The sequence below is a fragment of the Juglans microcarpa x Juglans regia genome, chromosome 1S (assembly GCF_004785595.1).
Source record: "Juglans microcarpa x Juglans regia isolate MS1-56 chromosome 1S, Jm3101_v1.0, whole genome shotgun sequence".
NCBI lineage: Eukaryota > Viridiplantae > Streptophyta > Magnoliopsida > Fagales > Juglandaceae > Juglans > Juglans microcarpa x Juglans regia.
Window position 1 is genome coordinate 21,091,121 of NC_054595.1, and position 21,377 is coordinate 21,112,497.

The 21,377-nt window shown below is 36.3% G+C and overlaps 2 protein-coding genes across 3 annotated transcripts; both read right to left on the reverse strand.

Moving 5' to 3' along the window:
• Nucleotides 1–1,863: 1,863 nt before the first annotated feature.
• LOC121246956 (GTPase-activating protein GYP1-like) lies at nt 1,864–12,876 on the reverse strand. 2 transcript variants are annotated; one of them, XM_041145282.1, is made up of 10 exons: nt 12,605–12,876; nt 11,767–11,911; nt 11,462–11,645; nt 10,145–10,215; nt 8,924–9,061; nt 8,742–8,833; nt 7,073–7,344; nt 4,075–4,160; nt 3,793–3,894; nt 1,864–2,407 (listed from the first exon to the last, which is right to left on the reverse strand). In XM_041145282.1, exons 1-10 carry the CDS (start codon nt 12,706–12,708, stop codon nt 2,246–2,248), a joined length of 1,356 nt encoding a protein of 451 aa, XP_041001216.1. In that variant the 5' UTR covers nt 12,709–12,876; the 3' UTR covers nt 1,864–2,245. The 2 variants fall into 2 exon arrangements, with proteins under 2 accessions (XP_041001216.1, XP_041001217.1); XM_041145283.1 differs by lacking the exon at nt 1,864–2,407 and having other exon boundaries at nt 3,864–3,989; nt 12,605–12,870.
• A 1,150-nt stretch (nt 12,877–14,026) lies between these two features.
• LOC121247395 (protein GAMETE CELL DEFECTIVE 1, mitochondrial-like) lies at nt 14,027–18,687 on the reverse strand. Its single transcript, XM_041145752.1, has 3 exons — nt 17,975–18,687; nt 15,272–15,461; nt 14,027–14,245 (listed from the first exon to the last, which is right to left on the reverse strand). Exons 1-3 carry the CDS (start codon nt 18,685–18,687, stop codon nt 14,027–14,029), a joined length of 1,122 nt encoding a protein of 373 aa, XP_041001686.1.
• Between the last annotated feature and the right edge of the window lie 2,690 nt (nt 18,688–21,377).

Genomic DNA, 21,377 nt, shown 5'->3' on the forward strand with positions numbered 1-21,377 from the left:
GTGATTTATATACTAATTTAGAAATTTATATATAGACTTAAAGTATATTACTAATAGTAATATAGCATTAGGCTATTAGTATTAGGCCATAAAATGTAAATTATAACTAATATACATTATTTAGTATTAATACTAATATATTATGTACTTATAAAAAAGAATATATTGAGAATTTATTAGCCATTAAAAATATAGTAATAAATTAATAAAATCTGAGTGATTTTTTTTTTTTTTGATAAATAATATTTTAGTGATCTTATTTACAATTTTGGTATACAAATTCAAATCTTTTGATATTTAGTTTTTTTTTTTTCAATTTTAAACTGATTTTAAGTGATAAAAAAAATATTGGTGTGATTTATCAATTTCAATTTAAATTTTTACAAGTTCAGTTTATTTTTAAATTAATTTATTATTTATCAATTTTATGATTTATCAATTTAATTTTCAAGTATTTGTTTCTCAATTTAGGTGGTTCTTATGATAAAATGTTATTAATATATACATATTATGTTTAAAGCATATGATCAATTAAATTTTTATGTTTAAGATTAAACCTTTATTTAATAAAATATAATAATATTATATTATATATAATTCTAATTTATATTATTATATATATAATTATATATAAAATAAAAATATTATATATAATATTTAAAAAAATAATTTAAAATATATATTATATGGAACGGGTCTGATCTAGTCCGGTCCGAGCCTAAAAAGCATAGAACCGGAACCGGCCGGTTTTCTCCTTACGAAACCGGTTGCAGTCCGGACCCCTTTTTCGGTTTTGCGAGTATTTTTTACACCCTTACAGTGATTAAAGCTTGATTTGGACAACGAATTGAGATTAAGGCCTGATTTGGATAGCGAATTGAGATGAGATAAATTGATACGAAAGTTGAATAAAAATATTATAAAATTAAAATATATTTAGAATATAATTTTTATTTTGAGAATTAAAAGATTTGAATTCTTTATTATATTTTGTTAAAAAATTTAAGAAACTATAATAATTAAGTTAAATGAGATGAGTTGAGATAATTTCTAAAAATAAACTACACTTAAATCCCATGGAGCTTTATGTAATTTTAACTTAGGATTTATCCAAAATACTACGAACAATGGCAATTGGTATGTTTTAGAAAAAGGGTCTTTATGATTTTCGAATTTAAAATCGTAAACATTTCACAATTTTAATGTACATAATGTAATAAAAAGTGTTGAATTGAAGCCAAGTGACAAAAACTATGGAGATTGCAAAAGAGGATGATCGTTCATGAGGAGAACGTGCAAAGTATAATTAAGAAGAAAATTGTGCAGAGTGAGGACTCAGGAGCCTTTTTAGTCCATTTCTTTCTTTTTCTTTTTCTTTTTCTTTTTTTTCGTGTGTTTTGAGGAGGTGAATTTGAAGTCCAGGTCTTGCTGTTTGTCGAACCTCCCTCCCTCCCCTACGTGAGTCGGCCACCCTTTTCCCCTCGTCCAACGCTCCCCTCCCCGCTCTTCACAATGTTCAGAAATGGATAACGATATCTCGCCATGTTATGTGCGTGTGTTTTGCAGCTTGTGCTCTTGCTGCCTCTGCGATTGACACCAAGGGTGAACTCTCACAGAAAGAGGCAATGAAGAGTTTCGACAATGGCTGTCTTTAGTTGCTCGTTTTCCTCCCATCAATGCTGTCTTACAAGAGATCTTTTACTCTCAAACAACTGAACGAACACGAGCTTAACCTTCCAACGGCCAAGATGCATTTAGCTGTGGCCTGTGAGACTGCATTTAGTAGTAGACTCCATGTTCAATTCTTGAAGTAACAAATAGACTGAACACCATCCATTACCAGTACACCAGAAAAATCTAATCTTGAATGGGATTCCCCAAACAGTCAGTTTGGCTGAGGCAGCCAAAGGAACAATTATATAATCAAGAACAAAAATATACCCATGCTGTAGATACAACTGGGAGTTCACCATTTACCAGGAATTTGGGTTCTAAGGATATGTGAACACAACAATGAATATATAGGATGCAGATTCCTCTGGACTACACTCCCGAAATAGAAAAAATTTATACAAGCATTTTTTTCCTTTTTCTTTTTATCCTCGTGTCAAAGTAAATCTACAAAAGAAACACCCAAAAATACAGATCATAAACCACAATACAATATGAGCAAAATGACTGGTTTCCCTTGCTGAAGTAAGAAAAAGAATAAAATTCCAAACTGGCGAATACCCGAAATCCCTTTCTAATTAGCTAAGTGGCTGGGAGAGTTGTTGAACATACTGTGCCACATGAACGCTCTTGAAAGCACCATCTCAAGTTCCGGGTGAGTCCAGTTTTGTGTTGGAAGGTGTTGAAGGAACATCACTAATTCTTGGAAATCAAGCTTCTGAAGCTTATCTGACCACTGAAGATAAGGTAACAGCTCATGTCAATTACTCGACATATAATTATCACCATTGCATTGGAGTGTAAAATCATCTAGTCACTGTCCAGAGATTATCAGGAGAAAAAGACACAACTAAATGGATTATCATAAAATGTTATCAGGACCATACAGAGATAGCCTTTCATGTTCACCGGATGTGAAGACGTTACACACTAATGAAAGTCTAAAAAGCCTTCAACGATGAGGACAGTGGTTCAAGACTTTCATATATCTTTTGAGAAGTTTCATATCGCATTTACCAGGAAAAAAATTGAGCAGCTGATCCTTTGGCTGGTATAGGACATGCTGCTATCAAATATCAGTTTTAGGATGGCAGATTTGCTTTAAAAAATAGGCACTTTAAAGAGACAATATTATTCTGCCAAGAACCAAGGTTTTATTACAAAGCATATTGTTCTTTTACTACCCCAGAAAAATGAAAAGGATAAGGTGCATGGAATGGGAATAAAAGTACAGCAATACACTGATCATGATCTAGACAACACCTTAGGCCAGAATATTTAGCATATGAGCTAGCCAATAAAAACCAGTGTTCCCTTGGCCATAACAGGTTCAATCACCAGCCATACGGTAAAGCATCATCCACAGCCTTAGGTGTACTGAATGTGACTTAATTCCTAAATGGGAATTAGAGAAAAACCATCTGGAAGCCACTGAAACTAGGAATGTCTGACAGGAATTTGCTTGATAAAACATGAAATATTTCTCTCCAAAGGACCCCTTGGGATTGGCTCAAGTAGTTAGGTCCTTCATTTTGGGGGTATGCTCCCCCAGGTACAAGGTTCAAGCCCTTGGGTGTAAATGATTTCTAGAGTCCACATCCCATCTTTGAAAAGCTGATGATTTACCTAATCCATTTGATGTGGGTGCGTTATATAGGTCTAGGGTTTAACTGGGTAGAAGACATGTTGCATTTGCACGATTTCTCATCATCAAAATTTTTCTCTCCATGTATCAGCATATTACAAGTAAAGGTACTCATGAGTTAGTACTAACGCCAGGGTTGTTCTGGCTTTAGAATTCCTAAGTGGAATGCATACCAAGTCCAAATGAGGAGCTCGCAAAAAAAAAAAAAAAAAAAAAAAAAAAAAAAAAAAAAGAACAGTTGTACAAAGACAGGTTCAAAAGTGGCACTTGAATGGTATGCAAGATATTTTAGACTACACTTAATCCCAACGCACGATGATGTGAAAACATTTGCTTTTTCATAAAAGCAAAGTTGCGAAACATGCCAGCCTTTGTATTTTTGTTAATAACCAAAAAGCAGTAAAAAGACAATGAGATTGACAGTTACCAAAATCAAGAGCTCATTTCAGCAAAAAAAGAAAGAATGCCCATCTCACCGTTAAAAGAAAACTGGCAAATATGTACACAAGGAAATCTGGCAATGCATCTCCTTCCGCAAGATATGTGTCCCACAGGCGAGTGACAAGATGGAAAGGTATCTAACAAATAGAAGCTCACATTAGCTTTTGCATAAACAATAAAAGCTCCAGGTCATGGCCAAATATATGCTGCAAATGCATTATATTTAATTCATCTACTAAAGAAAATTTGTAGCATGTTACGATGGAAGAGATTACAGCAATTCATATATACACTAAGCATTGGTAGGAGGAGCAAACCTCACGTATTAGAAGACAGTTGAACCAGCGGAAAGCAAATTGAAGATATTCCAGACCTTGCTCCTCCATGTGTCTTGAAACAGGTTCTAGCACAGTTTTAAAAAGTGATCTCATCAGTAGGACCAAGAATATAGTATTTAGAATTCTGGACAGATATAAATATCAAAAAAATTAAGAAACACGGAGGATTAGATATAGTCAGATGATGGAAATATAGACACAGTTCATGCATCAATGAAATGGATACCATTAGATGTACAAATTGGTACTGCAATTCAATGGAAGATGCTTCACCAACCACGTCAACAAAAAGATATCAAAGCACAAGAAAGCTATTCACTAAAGAAGTTGGAAAGTTCCTCTCCCATGAAAGCACTTGAAGTGACTAGGAGTCTAGGAGAAATATGCTCTGATTTTCTTCAACACTAAAGTTCCTAGATAGTACTGGTCTTTATCAGACATTGCTAACTCAAGTCTCTATATGACATCAGTTTCTAAATATGCCACAGTTTAATTAACTCAAATTTCCCTTTTTAATCCACCAGCTTTTAGTTTTGCAATTACACTAATTAAGGCCGCATATCATCCTACAGTGGGAGACGCATCCCCTTACTGAAGTTCAAATTTGAACTTTTAAAACAAGCAAAATGCTTGAAAATCCTATTTCCACTATTCTGGCAACAGGTAACTTTGTATGTCAAAACATAAAGAAACAGGCTTCAGAGAATTTGAACTTTATCTAATGCTAACCTATTGGCACGCACTGTGTGTGTCCTGGCTTTTTTCTTTAAGAGGGAAAAGAAAACGAAATTGGGAAAGAATAGTGATAGGGAAAAGAGAGAAGTAGAGAAGGAAAAGATAAGAATAACATAAGAGATGGGAGAGAAGAGAGGGAAGTGGTTTGGGCAGTTTAAAACGTAGATGGCATCATGTAATATCAACTATAAAAATAAATAAATAAATAATTCTCAATAAAATTCTGAATTATAAAAGAATACAGAAAACTTACACAAACTTGAATTTTCTCAATGCATCAATAAGCGGTTGTATTCAAGTAGGGTGGTACACTATGGTAAATACAAATGGTTTGGGACCCATCTAGGAAATGAATGTTAAGTAATATGTTCTGCACTCATGACAGCCTCTTTCCTTGGAAGCTAGAGAAATAAGGCTAATAAGCTCCCCCTAGTGTGAATTGCTTCATTTTGACAATAACTTCAGGGAAGATTCTTTTATTTTATTTTATTTAAAAAAATTATTGATCATAAGAATAGGCAAAAACTCAAGTATACAGGACATATACAAAAGTGTTGCATAAGGGTGCTAGTTCAGTGATACAAGAAATTCATGGAAACTCATTCCATTGAAATCAATTACAACCGACCAATGAAGTAAAGCATTGAAAACCAATTTCCTAAGCTCTTCCATTGATTGCTCTCGATCTTCAAAGCTCATGTCATTCCTTTCCCTCCAAATGCACCACCATAAGCATATTGAGACCATCTTCCATATTGCTGCAATATGAAAGTTACCCTGAAGGCCTCTCCAAGAAGCTAAGAGATTGATCACCCTTCTCGGCATCACCAAGTAAGTCCCACCCTAGTGAAGAAGTCATTCCATAAGGTCGTGGCAACCTCACAATGAAGTTATAAATGCCAACTGACTTCCCACGCGTTTTGCACATGCAACACCACTCGATGACAATGAATCGACGTTTCCTTAAATTGTCAAGTGTGAGTATCTTTCCCAATGAAGTTGTCCAAACAAAGGAGAGTGCCTTTGTCTTCCAAATACTCTTCCATGGGAATGGGTTTGTTGTATGTGTGTTCATGGCTTGATAGAAGGAGTAGACGGTGAACTTCCCTTTCTTGGAATGACGCCAGAAAATCTAATCTTCAACTTCCCTCCTCATGTGAGTGGAATATATGAGATTATAAAACTCTGATATTGTGTCAACTTCTCAATCATATTGAGGAGCACCATTTAATGTAACCAAAAGGTCCGCAATCGAGGCTTCTTTCATTCTTGTTATACCATAGACTTCTAGATAAGCTTCCTTGAGTGTCCTGTCGCCACACCATATGTCATGCCAACATTTGATCTTGAGTCCATCACCCACCTCAAACCCAATATTTCTAAAGTAGGCATCCCTCTTCTTATGTGCTTCCAAAGCCCATGCCATATGCCCCACTTACCTCATTTAAACACCAACCTCCCCCATGCTTCACCGTACTTCGATTCTATTATATTTCTCCACAAGGTACCCCGTTCTTGATGGTATCTTCACAACTATTAATCCAACAAAGCATTGTTAAAAACCTGCAAATTCCCAATACCCAAACCTCCTTCTGAGATGGGGGAGCATACCGTGGCCCATTTTACCAAATGAAACTTAAACTAATCATACATCCCCTCCCCCCCCCCCCCCCCCCCCCCCAATAAGAGTCTTGCTGAATTTTCTCCACGTGTTGCGCCATCTTGGTAGGAAGCAGGAATAACGATAAGAAATGATTTGCCCACAAAATGTACAAAAGCCCCTGTTTTTGAAGATGTAAACATGCCTTTGTTGGAGACTGAAAACTTCCAAGGGTTTGGCTTATTAGAAAACTTCCCACGAATTTCTAAAGTTGGCTTTGTGCAAATGGGCCACCTTGGTAGGCAAATGAACAAGGCCATTCAAAAAAATTTGTGCAAAATTTGGAGAACAAAAACTTCCCAAGAGTTTGGCTTATTAGAAATATGAATTAGTTACTGCCATCTAAATAAAAAAATATGGATAGTTGAGCACCAAAGGATCTTTAGGTTTGCTCTATATGTGCTGCACATACAAAAGTGGGAATGATTGAGACTTCCAATTCAACCCAAAACGCACACAAGAATACATAGGCAAATCACAAAAAGAAGCATGGAATTTATGTATAATGGTGTAAGGCAGTTCATTTCATGCAAAGAAAGGGGTTCTCGAGTAAGAAACTAGAGGCTAAAAGAAAGGTGTTACCATCAATCCGCCTAACCAATTCCTTCAGTTTAAATACCAGCCTTTGGATTCCTGGTTGAGCAAATGTGTAATGGTCTTGCATACCATCAAGCAATTTCGATAGACACCAATAGCAGTCGGCCTCCATGTTAGAGATTTTTTCAGGAGATAAATTAGAGATTGACCAGCCATCCACGCCCCCTTCCAAGTATTCTGACAAGAAAACAACTAGAAAGGGTGTAGCTAAATCATTTATTCCCTGAACATATCCACTTGCAGGATGCCGAATGGCCCTGGAAAGAAAACAGAAAACATAGAAAAGAGACGGACCAATTAATATTATGACAACACAAGGAAAATACTCCAATGAGGATATTTTGACAACCATATTCTACGTGTTGACCAGTTTTTCTTTTTGTCCTTCCCTAAGGAAATGAACGAAAAAATAATGAGTGGCGGACATGGAGTATGGGTTTTTTTGGGGGGGCACAGGGGGGAACCATTGACCATTAATAGTTTGGGGAAAATAAACTTGACTCTCTCAAACTATCAATTTTAGCAATCGCCCCTTGAACTACCAAAAAAATTACAATGCACCCCCTCCATAAAACAGTTGATGCATATACCTGAATAGTTTTTATTAATCATGAAAAGAATAACTAAAAAAGGATAGATGAGGCATGCAGTACGTGTAGGTGTTCTGTCATAAATATGAACAACAGATTATAGGGAGCTCTTATTCATCACTATATCTAAGAGAGCTTTGTCGCATTGTCTCTGCCATCATCCACATTTACACTTTTCAAAGGTCAATATTGAGTGTTCAAATCTGATGGAAGATCACCCAAGAGCCAAAAAAACCTCCTGATCAGCGGATCCTACGCCTCTAATATATCAAAAAAATTTCCTTTATATATATATATTATGTATATTTGTGTACACAGATAACAGAAAACAGTTTTTTCATGTGCCCACTAGGGTAGGAGACCCTTTGTCACACCATACCCCTATAAGTATACAGTGGAAAAATCGCATAAACAAGATAAATTTTATACTGCAGTAGGAAGGAGCATCACAAACAAAGCACAGGCTATGAGCAAGTCAAATTCAAAGTAAATCCAGAGAGTCAGAGAGTCAGAGGTGTGAATGTAGTAACATATACCAAGGTTCACATTGAAAGACTGGATCTGGAACTGAAGAAAAATGATGTAATTAATAGTAAATAAACAATTCTGTAAACTCCTAAATAGACATTAATTTAGATAGATTCAGCTGAATTATTGTTAAATCTGAATATAATCGGATTTGATTAAATACAAATTCAAACTGACAAAACAGCACTAAAATGTAACTATTTTCATGTTTAACTGGTAGTCTTTAGGTATTGATCCAAAACCTGTATAGGTTTGGAGCAGAAGCAATAAAAAAGAATAGAATGGCGACTGGTCTACCTATATTTGGACATGTAGCACAGCAACACATCCCTGAAGCAACTAAGCAAGAATTCTGTCAGAAAAATACTGACGACTTATCATGTGATAAATTATTCCAACAGTATGTCGAATCCAAATTTTTACTTAATTCAGCTGATTTAGTTTGGCAAGGCTGCGGCATTCATTTCTTCTTTTACCTAGAATGCACGTATTACGTGGCATGTAGAAGCCACTGGCAACTAAAAATAAAATCTAACCATGTATAAAGGATGCGCTCCAAGGATTTCTGAACTTGCGGTTCCTGGAAGAAAGAGACATCAGGTACGGTTCGTGGACAATCAACAGCAATCTGACAAGAATAATATCGGCAATTTGTTAAAAATAGGGCACAAGAGAACAATAATGATCAGAATCAGAATTCAATAACCACTGAAAGTACCTGGCGAAGCATGTTGATCTCATCGTCTGATCTGTCACTATCTGGAATGTCATAACACTGAGAAACACAGTCGAGATACTCGAGGCGCTTTCTTCTTAGAACTCCCTCCCTTCTATCTGAATTAGGTGGTGCATATCCCTGTTGTCAGTTCATTTTAAATTTCAAGTAAGCAACAAAATTCAAACAAATAAGAAAATTCAAACAAATAAGAAAGTTCAAGTGAAAAAGCCCGATTAAGTAGGCCCCTGAGCTTAAATGTGATGGTCCGTCCAATATATGCAACACAAAATGAGCATTTTAGGAACAGTTTAACATCAGTAGAAGAGTTTTAAAAATAATAATAAATCATTTCTGCCTTCTGATATCCCAAAAAGGCCATAACTTATCAATGCTTGACAATCTTGATGAAGAGGTCTTAGCAAGAATTTTAAGTTGATTTCAGTTTTCAAACATATCTGGAAAGATTTGAATGGTGCTTCTAAAAAATAAAGCTTTTCCATAGATGAGATGTCCAAACTGTGAAGACTGAAGAGGAAAATTTTCCTTCCAACATATTTAATTTTTTCTTTGCATTAGACCCAACATTTAAGTAGAATTTTGGATTTCTACCGGATCATTTTGGTAGATGATATATATTTTTTTTTATAGGTAATGATATTTTACAATAAGGGAATTGGATTATCTTGCGTTTACACCACTCATGTCAGAGAAATCTCAAATAACAGAGATCTTTTTCTGAGCACATACAACAATGGTCTCACAGCAACATATTAGGATCATAGGATCCATATAGCTGACTGTGGGGCCTATTCATCCAGGTAAAATTAGAACCAGCCCTTTAACATTCTATTGCCTGAGATTTCACTAACATGAGTCATGCTTTGTCTGTGAACACGAGAAGGTCAAAATCCATGTGACATCTAGAATCTGGAAATAGAAGCTTGCTTCCAAACGTACAAGTGCTAAAAACTAAAGGTCTTTGCTAAAATCGAGTGAAAAAAAAAAATCACGACAGAGGACCTATTATCACATATGCAGCATTAAGATCATCTGTGAAATATGTTTTCTGTATCAGTATAATGGACAATAAATTGGATTTCAAAGCTCTATATTCAAATTAATATCTCTAATTATAAACTAGGAAACATTTTATTACAGTCTGACATTTCTGTATATAAACAGTAATAGGTTACAAGCCTAGACCAGAACTCTTAAACTTACCAAGAGAAGCCTCCAGATATCAGGTCGCATATAATCTGGTACTCCACTCCAAGCTAACTCATGCAAATTCTCTACAAAGTGATATTAGAAAGTTAAATTTTAGAAATCAATAAACTCTACAAAAGAGATCATGCTGATGGCAGGGTAAGTGAACATCTATGCAATGCACCAAAAAATAAAATTTAAGTTCAAAATAGGCAAGTTGCAGTCAAATGTGTGATAAAGGGAGTGCCTAAAAAGAGTGATATTAAGATAATGAGGATTTTATTAGGATAGAATTGTACATCACCGAAAGGGATGATCCTTTTTCAGAAATATGGTTTGTGTTCCAATTGGATGTTTTATTAGAAAAATGGATTTCCTATAAAAATAATTCAATAGAAGATGTGTAACGCCCAATGGAAGGCCCAAACCATAAGACCCAAACTCCAAAAGGTCTAATCAATGATACAATCGAAACCCATTGGAACCTTATAAAGAGCAAGAGCTTCTCCTTTTCAAGCAATGTGTGCCCATACACCACCTACCCTCACTTATCATACGGGGTATCATAATACCACCTACCCTTATCACTTATTAGAATGAGGTATCACAATCTCCCTCCTTTATGTTCCCGACGTCCTCGTCGGGTCAATCCGTCGTAGGCAGCACAGCTCAAATCCCACATTTCTGGTTGAGATAGGCTATGATACCATTTGTAACGCCCCAATAGAAGGTCCAAACCACATGACCTATACTCTAAAAGAACTAGTCAATGATACAATTAGAGCCCATTGGAACCTTATAAAGAGCAAGAACTTCTCATTCCCAAGCAATGTGGGATCTCATACACCACCAACCCTCACTTATCATAAAGGGTATCATAATACCACCTACCCTTATCACTTATCAGAACAGGGTATCACAATCTTCCTCCTTTATATTTCAGACGTCCTCGTCGGGCCAATCCGTCGTAGGTGGCATGGTTCAAATCTCACATTTCTAGTTGGGATAGGCTTTAATACCACTTGTAACGCCCCAATGGAAAGCCTAAACCACATGGTCTATACTCCAAAAAGACTAGTCGATGATACAATTGGAGTCCCATTGGAACCTTATAAAGAGCAAAAACTTCTCATTCCCAATCAATGTGGGATCTCATACGTCACCTACCCTCATTTATCATGTGGGGTACTGGGTATTACAAGATAACATTGGGCAGAGGACAATCCATTAGACTTAGGTTCATGGGAAATCCATCATACTCTAGAATATCCGTCCCAGCATATCGATCAAGATACATGGAAAGGGCTGAAAGACAGGGAAGATAACCAATACCTAATATGACTGTTGTCCCAGAGAGCACCTTGGTGAATTTCATAACCCTTGCAGAATCTGTAGCTCTAGCACCCATAGCAGATTTCTGAACTTCTTTGGATGTATTTTCAATATTTGAGGTTGATGTTTTCAACTGATTGACATTTATGTTCTTATTTGGATTGCTTGTACTCTGGACTTCTTCCTACATTGACAGTAAAATCCCAAATTTAAATTATGAATCATCAAAATTTCATACATCATGTTTCTATAATAAAGATCAAAATAATAATAAAAGAATCAGTAAAAATGGCTGTCAAAATTGCCTCCACTGCCTTGGCCATGCGATCACTTGAACTAGCATCCTTGAATGAGGAGCTCCTTTCATACTCAGGAGAAGGTTCTTGTAAGCTTGGATCTGATCTTCTAGTCAGTAAAATTTTACCAGGAATACTTCGGCCTTTGAGCAACCTAGATAGACCAAAATATCTTGATAAAGACAAATTATAAAATTATTTTCTATTGATTGCTAAGAAGACGAAATTACAACAGGAGCACGGCAACAGCTATAGAAGGTATGCTATAGGTCTCTATCTAAATATTAGATAGAACCATTCCAAACCATTTCACATGGCACATATAGATAACAAATAATAAGCTTTGTTCATAAAGAGACGCAACTCCAAAAGTAATTTTGTAGGAAATGACATAACCAAACAGAACAGAGCGTTAATGAAATCACCCGATCCGAATACACAGATCCTATGAATTACACGACATTCCTCGCTGATATCTACCAAAAAATATAAAAAATCAACCAGAACGTTTATGAACTTTTTTCTATGTATATAGAGCTCGAGAGATCAAAGCCAAAACATAGATTAGAACCAATATCCAAATGGGTTTTCCAAATCTAACACCGCAGACCCATTGAAAATTGAAATTCTGAAAATCCTCGAAAACTCATGTCATGAGTTTCGTAAGCGCTTCCTCAGGAGGTCAGAAGCTGTGTTTTCAAGTCTTCACGGAAAAATTCAAGCAAATGCATGACTGAGAAATTGGAAGTTAGTCTACTTATTAAAAAAAAAAATGGAGAGTTTAGAATTGTCGGGAATTTGGTGGGGGGGGGGGGGGGGGGGCGGCGGTGGGTGGGGTTGTTCTTACCCTTGAACATTTCTGAGGGTCTGGTTGAATCTCGAATCTAAGCCGGAGATAGTACTCTCTTTCCTGCGCTGATCTTTTTCGTTGTTATGGCTGTTGTTCCTCATGGTCGTTGCAATGCAAAAACCATGCTGCTGCTTCTTTGTGCTTGCAGTAGAGTAGTTGCTTTTTTACCACTCTGAGCAATGGAAGATCCGAATCAACGCTATATTCATAATTGAATAAAGAACGACCGTACGCTTTCAGTTACAGAAATAAATTATGCACGAACTGAATGGATGGATGAAATGTACACAAACAAGAACAAAATTGCTATTTTTTTGCTTTTTGTCCGTGCACATTCATTCCATTCTAACTTGATCTATCAAAACTCTAATAATTCTAATTGTATTGTCGCCGGATAGTAGAATGAAATGAGGTGGTTTTAGATAAAAATTAAAAGTTAAATAAAATATTATTTTTTTAATATTTTTATTATTTTAAAATTTGAAAAAGTTGAATTGTTTATTATATTTTGTGTGAAAATTTAAAAAAATTATAATAATGAAATGAGATAAATTAAGATTATTTTTCAATCTAAACGGGGTTATTATTCTTTTCAAATAAATAAAATAAAAGCTCTACTACTTTTATAGTTTCTTATTTTGACAGTGGATTTTCAATAATATATTTTCACTTTATTTTCAATTGAGTACCTTCAAAATTATATTATACCCCAATAACAGTAACAAACTAAATATATATATTTTTTTAAATAGGGAGTTTACCCGTCCAAGGCTATTTTTTTTTTTTTTTGAAAAGATGATAGCATTTTTTAAGGTTAAAATATGTTTGCATGAAAACTTGAGGAAAAAGTATTTTGAATTGAGAAATCAATCTTTCATGTAGTCTTAAATTCCTATTTTTATAGATGAAAATATCAAATCTTAATCGATAGTGCAAATTACTAAAATTAGGTAGTTTAGGATGCCCATATTGTTATTTATATATATATAAGTTAAAATCTCTAAAAAAAATGTTGATAATTCAAGAGTGAAAAATGTCATTTAAAAGAAAAATGAACTAGTTCTAGTAATCCCACGAGGCTCGTCCGTCACTTCTAACAGAGAAAATATTCTCATCCCAATGAGTTTGAATTGGTCTCTTTGCCGCAATTTGAAACCATATAATCTCATCTTAGTGTTTAAAATCTCTTATTGCTAGCTTACCCTAGTAAGAAGCAAGGAAGAGCGCACATGAATTTTGCTCAAAGTTGAACTCCTAACAAGTTTCACTGCTGTAACATATAAGAGATACATACTCCTAACCAAAAAGAACATTCTTCTGACAGCAGGGGGGGAAGTAGAAGTTCCAGCTTAGAATCCCAACCATCAGATACGTGCTAAAAAAATCTCCTAGTTTAAGATCCATCTAGAATCAGACTGATCAAGGGAGTATCTTGCGTCGGCGGCGGGGGGTCTCTCGCTTCACATACATCTTCTCCATTTCATTAAGAGGTCGGCTGGAACCATCAGGCAAGCTGACAAATTTCCAGCCACCACCACCTCCACGCTTCCCTCGTGGTCCCAGTTTCTCTACTGTAAAATTCCACCCTTCTGATGGACGGCACCGGCTGTACTTGTGGCATTTAACCTCCCCTGCAACCTGCACCCAACCAAAACCAATGACCATATTATTTGAAGGGTTCAAAACAGCACTGGTGAAATATATATGTCATTGATCTTTATATTGGGTCTGCAGTAAATTAACAGAAAACAAGAAAACCCCCCAGCTTCTTGAGGGGGAGAGTTTTTTTTTTTTTTTTTGGGGGGGGGGGGGGGGGGGGGGGGGGGGGGGGTCTGGGCGTAATGGCAGGGGACACCTGCACGGAGACTAAATCAAGGTGGACACAGTGGGACAAGCAGCAAATATTTGGCAAGTTGATGAGACCTATCCAAGAGGTCCAAAACTCATCCCTACCACTAGTCATTCCAGTCATTTTCTTTGGCCTTTCATCTTCAACCTTTACATCTTATTCCTCTTCAACTCCGTATACTAGACTACTTTTATTTTACCAATAAACATTTTCCTACCATCAAAAAATAGGTTTATCTAACTTCCAAAAGCAGCCAGAAAAAGAATGAGTTCATATGCAGGTTAACCAACTAAGCAATGACTGCAAACTCTAAGGCCCCATTTTATGCAAGGCACTCAACTTGAGTTGTCTAATTTGCCGACAGATCAGTCCTTGATCACCAGCTAAACCTCAGCTTCCAAGTCACCTCCATCTCCACTCTCAAATGGCATCATGATACCACTCCTATGTATCTCCGTCTAAAACATCAGATACAAACCAACTTCCTCTTATAAAGACAGAATAAGTTCTTCACTCACCTTACATATCCGACTGAGGGGGTATGTGTGAGAATAAAGGGGCATGACTTGTTACGAGTTCTTTTATCACAGAAGGGCAATCATGCATTAACTCGGAATCAAAGAATAAAGAGCAGGAAGCTTAGAACAACAAGTTTAACAGCAATCTAATAATACCAATAATAAAACAAATAGCAGATGTTAAAATATAAATCAGACTCTTTAGCCCTAATTAATATTTCACTTTCTTCTTTTTTTAATCTGTGATTTTTTCACCTTCTTTTGCTCAGGGCAAAAAGGGTGAGCATGAGAACTTACTTTCTTTTTATTAAAGTTCATCCTCTGGACAAATTCTTGATAAAGCATTTCATCTTCTTTCTGGGAGATCTCATAATGGACTTCATCCAGATCTTTGGTGGTACCATCCCAACCCTCTGGCATGACTTTGAAGTCAGGTTTGTAAGGAAGGGAAGCCACATGGAATTCCCTGTCGTGGGAATTTAAAAATCTGCAAGATGAAAGGAGAAAGAAGTATAAGAAATCAATTTTCTTCTATAATAGCATAAATCAGCTATTCACCCCTAACCTAAGGCTTATCAGGGTTATGATGAGCATTTACCATCCCAAAACCATGTCATTCATACATATCACATATACATACCCATAACTAGCACTTCCAAGTTCATTATCAAGACCAGAGAAAGAAGGTACAATGCCAAGCAGAAAACCTTGCAATGCTTTCTTTTTTTTTTTTGGATAAATAGAAAACCTTGCAATTCTCATGGGACCAAAGCAGGAATATTGACTTTGTAGTTTACGTGACTGGGAGAAATACCAATTTTGTTTAACTTTAGTCCATCCTCAAATTTTGAACCACCTGAAAACCCACTAGAAGAAATCAAACTAGGCCCCTTCAACCTGTTAAAATATATAACTTCCCTATTCCAAGCATGATTTCCTTCATTCAGTTCAAATCTTGCAGTATTATCAACCACCACCAGAGAAGTCAGAGCAATTCAACTTGGTTGCTGGATCTCCTTTTTTCTAGAAGTGGTGGTTTGAACCATAAACTGAGGTGCCAATCATCGTTGTCTTTTTATCAGGGGTAAACCGGCAATAGGAAAACTAAGGCCTTGTTTGGTTTCACAGATGGTTTCAACCCATCTCAACATCCAAACACCATTCAAATAGACAAACACAAACACTTTTCAATTTCAAATTTTCAACTTTTTCATCTAATTATTACATAATCATTACAACTTTCTCAAACTTCCAAACAAAACACAAAAAACAATTCAACTTTTTCAAATCCCAAAACAAAATTTACATTAAAAATCTAACAATATTTTAACTTTACAATATTTTTATTCAACTTTTTCTCTCTCATTTTCCAAAACCGTATAAAAAATCTTAACTCAAACCATTTCACTACTATTAACAAATTTCTCATCTCATCTATGTAACCAAACGAGGCCTAAAACTTGTTTGGATGTCAAAATCCCTTTTCATATTAAAAATACCGATTGGTTATGTACAGAAGTACAACTTAAGAAACAAAAGGTCATGGAAAACATTAGAAATTCAGAGAAAAGTATACCATCAAAGTGTATAGGCAAAAGATCAGGAATTCCCTTTTTTGAAGATATTAAGTTAGATTCATAGCGATTTGCATCTACTACTATGTTACATATTTTTAGGTGATTCTACATGCCATAGGATGTCAGACAGAAGAGATTTGATACATATCTACAAGAACCAAAACCTAGTAATTTGATCTCATGAATTTATATCTATAGCAATGAGTGGAGGAATGGCCTATCAAAAAAACAATCAGAGGAGAATGAAAATGGTCAGATTCCTTAGGCAGAATAACATGTTCCTTGCTTAAATCCTCCTTCCTTCTTTTCTTTCCTGTAAGAGGTGTACAGATTCTTTATGCATAGCAAATTAGAATCTATCGGTTTATATTAAAAATATAACCCCTTTTAACCGCATCTAATATATGAAGTGGCATATTAGAAATTTGCTTTAAGGTGTAAAGGGAGCCACCCCTACTCTGTTTATCACATAAAGGAAGGTCCTGCCGCTACATTCCCTAAAACGCCCTCCTTTGAGTGAGGTATAACAACAAAAATCTCTTATAAAATTTCTTAAATTCAGCAACTACTTGACCGATGTAGCTAAAATTCCAGAATTACAGATGGCAAGAACACTTATGTTTTTGCATAAATAGGATATTAAATGCACCATGCGAATTAACAAAGAAATTGAGAGTAGCGGGTGGGGGAAAGAAAGTTAATACAGTACATGAATCAGAAAAAAGGGCATGCGTATATTCACTCATATCAAGAAGTCTTGAAACTACCAAATGGAAGTAAATAGTCATTTCTCAAGCTGAGGTGGCTTTTTATAATAGGAGTTCGCTTATTAGCAAAGGCTACTTCTATTCTTTTCTTTTCTTTTTTATGGGTAAAAGATTATATTAATAAGAATAGGCATAGGTTACTTCTTTTCATTGCGGAAAAGAATATAGATCAGAATCAACATGGTTCAATGACCAACTAAGAGAGATTATGCTGGATGAAGGCAGCTAATTAGGACTTCATAGGGCTTGGCTGGGCTATGATGCAGCTAAATCAACAGTGCACTGACTAGATATGATTTCACTATATATGGACATTCACCTGAGAACAAATAATACATGCATGTAAATGATGCATCATGCATGGCTGTAGAAGCAAGATATTTGGGCCATCACCACCCTATATTTTCAACATAAAAATTACAATGCTAAATTAGTGGGCTAGTTTGCTTATAGAAGAGCATACAGTTAGATACATATCTCACATTTATAACCAACTAATCCTTGTAGCCAAGTTTCTTATAAAATAGCACATAATCAATATAAATCACAGAATGAGCATGACTATGATCACCAAGTACCATTTCTCACACCATTCAAAAGCAACAAACATAAGTCACCTGATATAAACCCGTTGATGTTCTTAAGTAATAACTTACTCAGGACAAGTATCAAGCAAGAGCTCTACAGAATCATCCAGAGGATGCCCAAGCTTTTTCTCTTCTTCCTCCTCAAGCTCCTTCAACCAAAGAATTGCATGCACTCTTTGCCTCATAATCCTATAATCCTTCGCCAGCCTCTCAACAGTGTAAACCTCAGGATTCTGCTTATGCAAGCGATACATCTCGGCTTTCTCAGAGTCCTTTAGACAAGACCCCCTTGCACCAGGCTCTCTAACTTGCTTCAAGAGCACACTCATCTCCTGCATCCTCTCGCCCCATCCATCTACAAAAGCCTTACTTTTACGATTCTCTGCCTCAAATTCTCTCAGCTTATCATCAGTCTCTTCCAATCCAGAGATCACAGAAGAATGTGACGAGTCTCCTCTGCTAGGTGGGGCGTCACCATCAAAATGCTCCTTGGTCAGTCCCGTTGACCAAGACGAAACAGAATCCCATCCCAAATCACTTGATGCCGTATCACCAAATGATCCCGTCACAGTCTTTTCCCATTCATCTTTACCGTCATTTTCACCAGATTTAGTAGAAAATCCTCTCAAGTTGATTGCCTCGTTTCTCAACTTGGTTTTGGTTGTGTCTGTCAAAACTCTGGCTGTTGTTGTGCTTGAGCCTAGTGAAGTTGAAGAGAAACGCGATATAATTCGATGAAGATTTTGCATTCTCACAGAAAATACCCCAGCAGATGGAATCATTCAGTCTTCAATTCTACAAGGTAACCACAAAAACGCCAAGACCAAAAGAAACCGGTGTTAGCAACATAGAGAGGCAGCAATACAACGAGAACAACAGAAACACAAGCCCGCATGTTTAACAGCAATACTCACACGTACAAAATTAGGATTAAAAAATCTAATGAAGAAATTGATATATACATGTGTACACACCCACACACACACATAAGGGTACTTCGATATCAAAACTTAATAGCCTAAATATCTATATGGTAGCTCAGAAAACAAAGCAAATGAAAATGAAATTCTTAAAAGAAACCATCAGATACATCCCAACATGACCATCAACAAAATAGCAATCTTGAAGGCATTTTCCTGGAGTTTCGTACACACCCACACCACAAAGCCTCCCAAAATGGCATACATGGCTATCATATCTTCAAAGGGCTGTGATCACATATACCCTCAACAAGCACACCTGAAGAACGAAAACGAAACCCCTATGAACACTCAACCTGTGGGTTTCGGCATAGGCCTGGTCTTTTCCCACCCCATTCCAGACCTTCAGACGAGCACTAGCGACTTTCATTCGATTTAGACAATTCCTCGCCCATCATCCCTAAAGATCAATATAGAATTAAGGGTGAAAACATTTAAAATTACCTTAATTTTTACAATATGGGTGCCGAGCCCTGAAGGGATAGCTCCGATAAGTTCACCGGAATCTGATCGTCGTGGGTGGCGGAGTTGGGGTGGCGGCGGCATGTGATTGAAGGGTACGACACGGCTATATTCATGTTAGCAAAAAACGATGTCGTCTAATTTCGTACTTGTACAGATTACGTGCTAAAAGAACAAATTGCTTGCACCATATTTTCTCATTGTGCAATGCATGGCTCAAAACGAGCCACGTAAAGAAATTTATTTTCTGTGTACAATGCAACACTACTTTTGTTTTCTTCGTTATTTATAATTATAGGAATTCTCTCATTTACCAATCCATCATTTCCTATTTGTAAGTGAAAAAAAAAAATTATTATTTATATGCCACCGTAGAGAACAGACTCTTAACTTCTTCTTTTTTATTTTTTTTTATTTTTTTATTTTTCGTACAGCTTATAATCTCACAGTAACATATTAATATGAGTAATGTTAGAGAGAAGTCATTGTAACAGTGCACACTTTGCACTCACTACATGGCTGCTTCTAGTTCTCTACTTCTTTTTTTTAGATTTGAAAAATATGTGGTCTATATGATGCCACATCATGTATGTAAAATGGTTACTCTCAACAATGACTGCTATTTATATTTATTCTATTAGTATATCCTTAGCAAATGGATTTTCACACAATAGATGGTTCCAATAAAAGGGCACTTGACTATATTTTATAACATGGAAGTAGTTGAGCTCATCTGAGTTGAGCTCAAATTTAAATCTATAAGGAAAGCCATTACTCTTCCGCAGAATCAGCCTACAAAATCAGCAGCTCACAAATCAGCTCCGACAAGTCAGCTCCTGCAAGTTTAAATTTGAATGTTAAATTCGTGTACAACACATAGTTGACATTGTATACAGCTTAGGTAGTCAGTTATAGAATAGCATAATTTCAGGCTTAACTCAAGCATTATAACTTTGATTTATACGTACTAATGTAAATGGAGAAATGTGTACGAGTCATTACCTTCAAATCTGCTCTCCTATTTTCTCTATATGGTATTAGATTGACCTTTCTCTCCAACTAGTTTCTTGATCATTTCTATAACTTCTGCCAATGGCTAACCCAACACCTACCCCTGCTCTTCCCCCTGTTGCCATTAACGCTACCTGGCAGATCACTACTCGACTCACACCAACAAATTATCCCTCTTAGCATGCACAATTTGAGTCACTTCTTCTTAGCTACAACCTATACGATAATGTCAATGGCACACTCACATGCCCTACAAACCCTTTGTCCATGAACCCTGATGCAACAGCTACCGCTGCTTACACTCACTGGATTCGTCAGGACAAATTGATCTTGAATGCTATCCTCACTTCGATGATAGATGTTGTGATACCTTTCATAGCTGCTTCCAAGACATCTTCTCAAGCCTGAAACAAATTAACTAAGCTATATGCTAGTCGTTCCAGAACACGAGTTATGCAACTCAAAAAGGATCTCACACTCATCCAACGTGGTACACGCACTATTACATAATTCCTATATTCTGTCAAGTCTATTGCCGATGAACTTGCTCTCATCGATGCTCCTTTCTCCGCTGATGATATTACCCTCTATGTTCTCAACGGCTTAGGCCCTGAGTACAAAGAAATGGTAGCTCCCATTCGTGCCCTAGAGTATTCTCAATCGTTTGAAGTACTCCATGACCTTCTCATAGGCCATGAGTCTTATCTCAAACGCCTGGATAGCAACCATCAACCACTGGTTGTCACAACCAACAACACCTAGCGCAAGGACTTCAGATTTTCAAAAAAGCAACCATTGCCATCTCCTAGCACAGCCATGTAGAAAAATGACTTGAAGCCTAAGCCCCACAATTTCAAGCAGCAGAAATATACCCCCAAATGCCAATACTATGACCAACTTGGCCATATTGCCAAATACTGCCCTCAGTTACAAACTCAGAAGGCCACAACCAATTGCACCACTCATCCCAGCCAGACCAGTGGTGGCTAATAAACTTTGTAGCATCTCATAACATCATA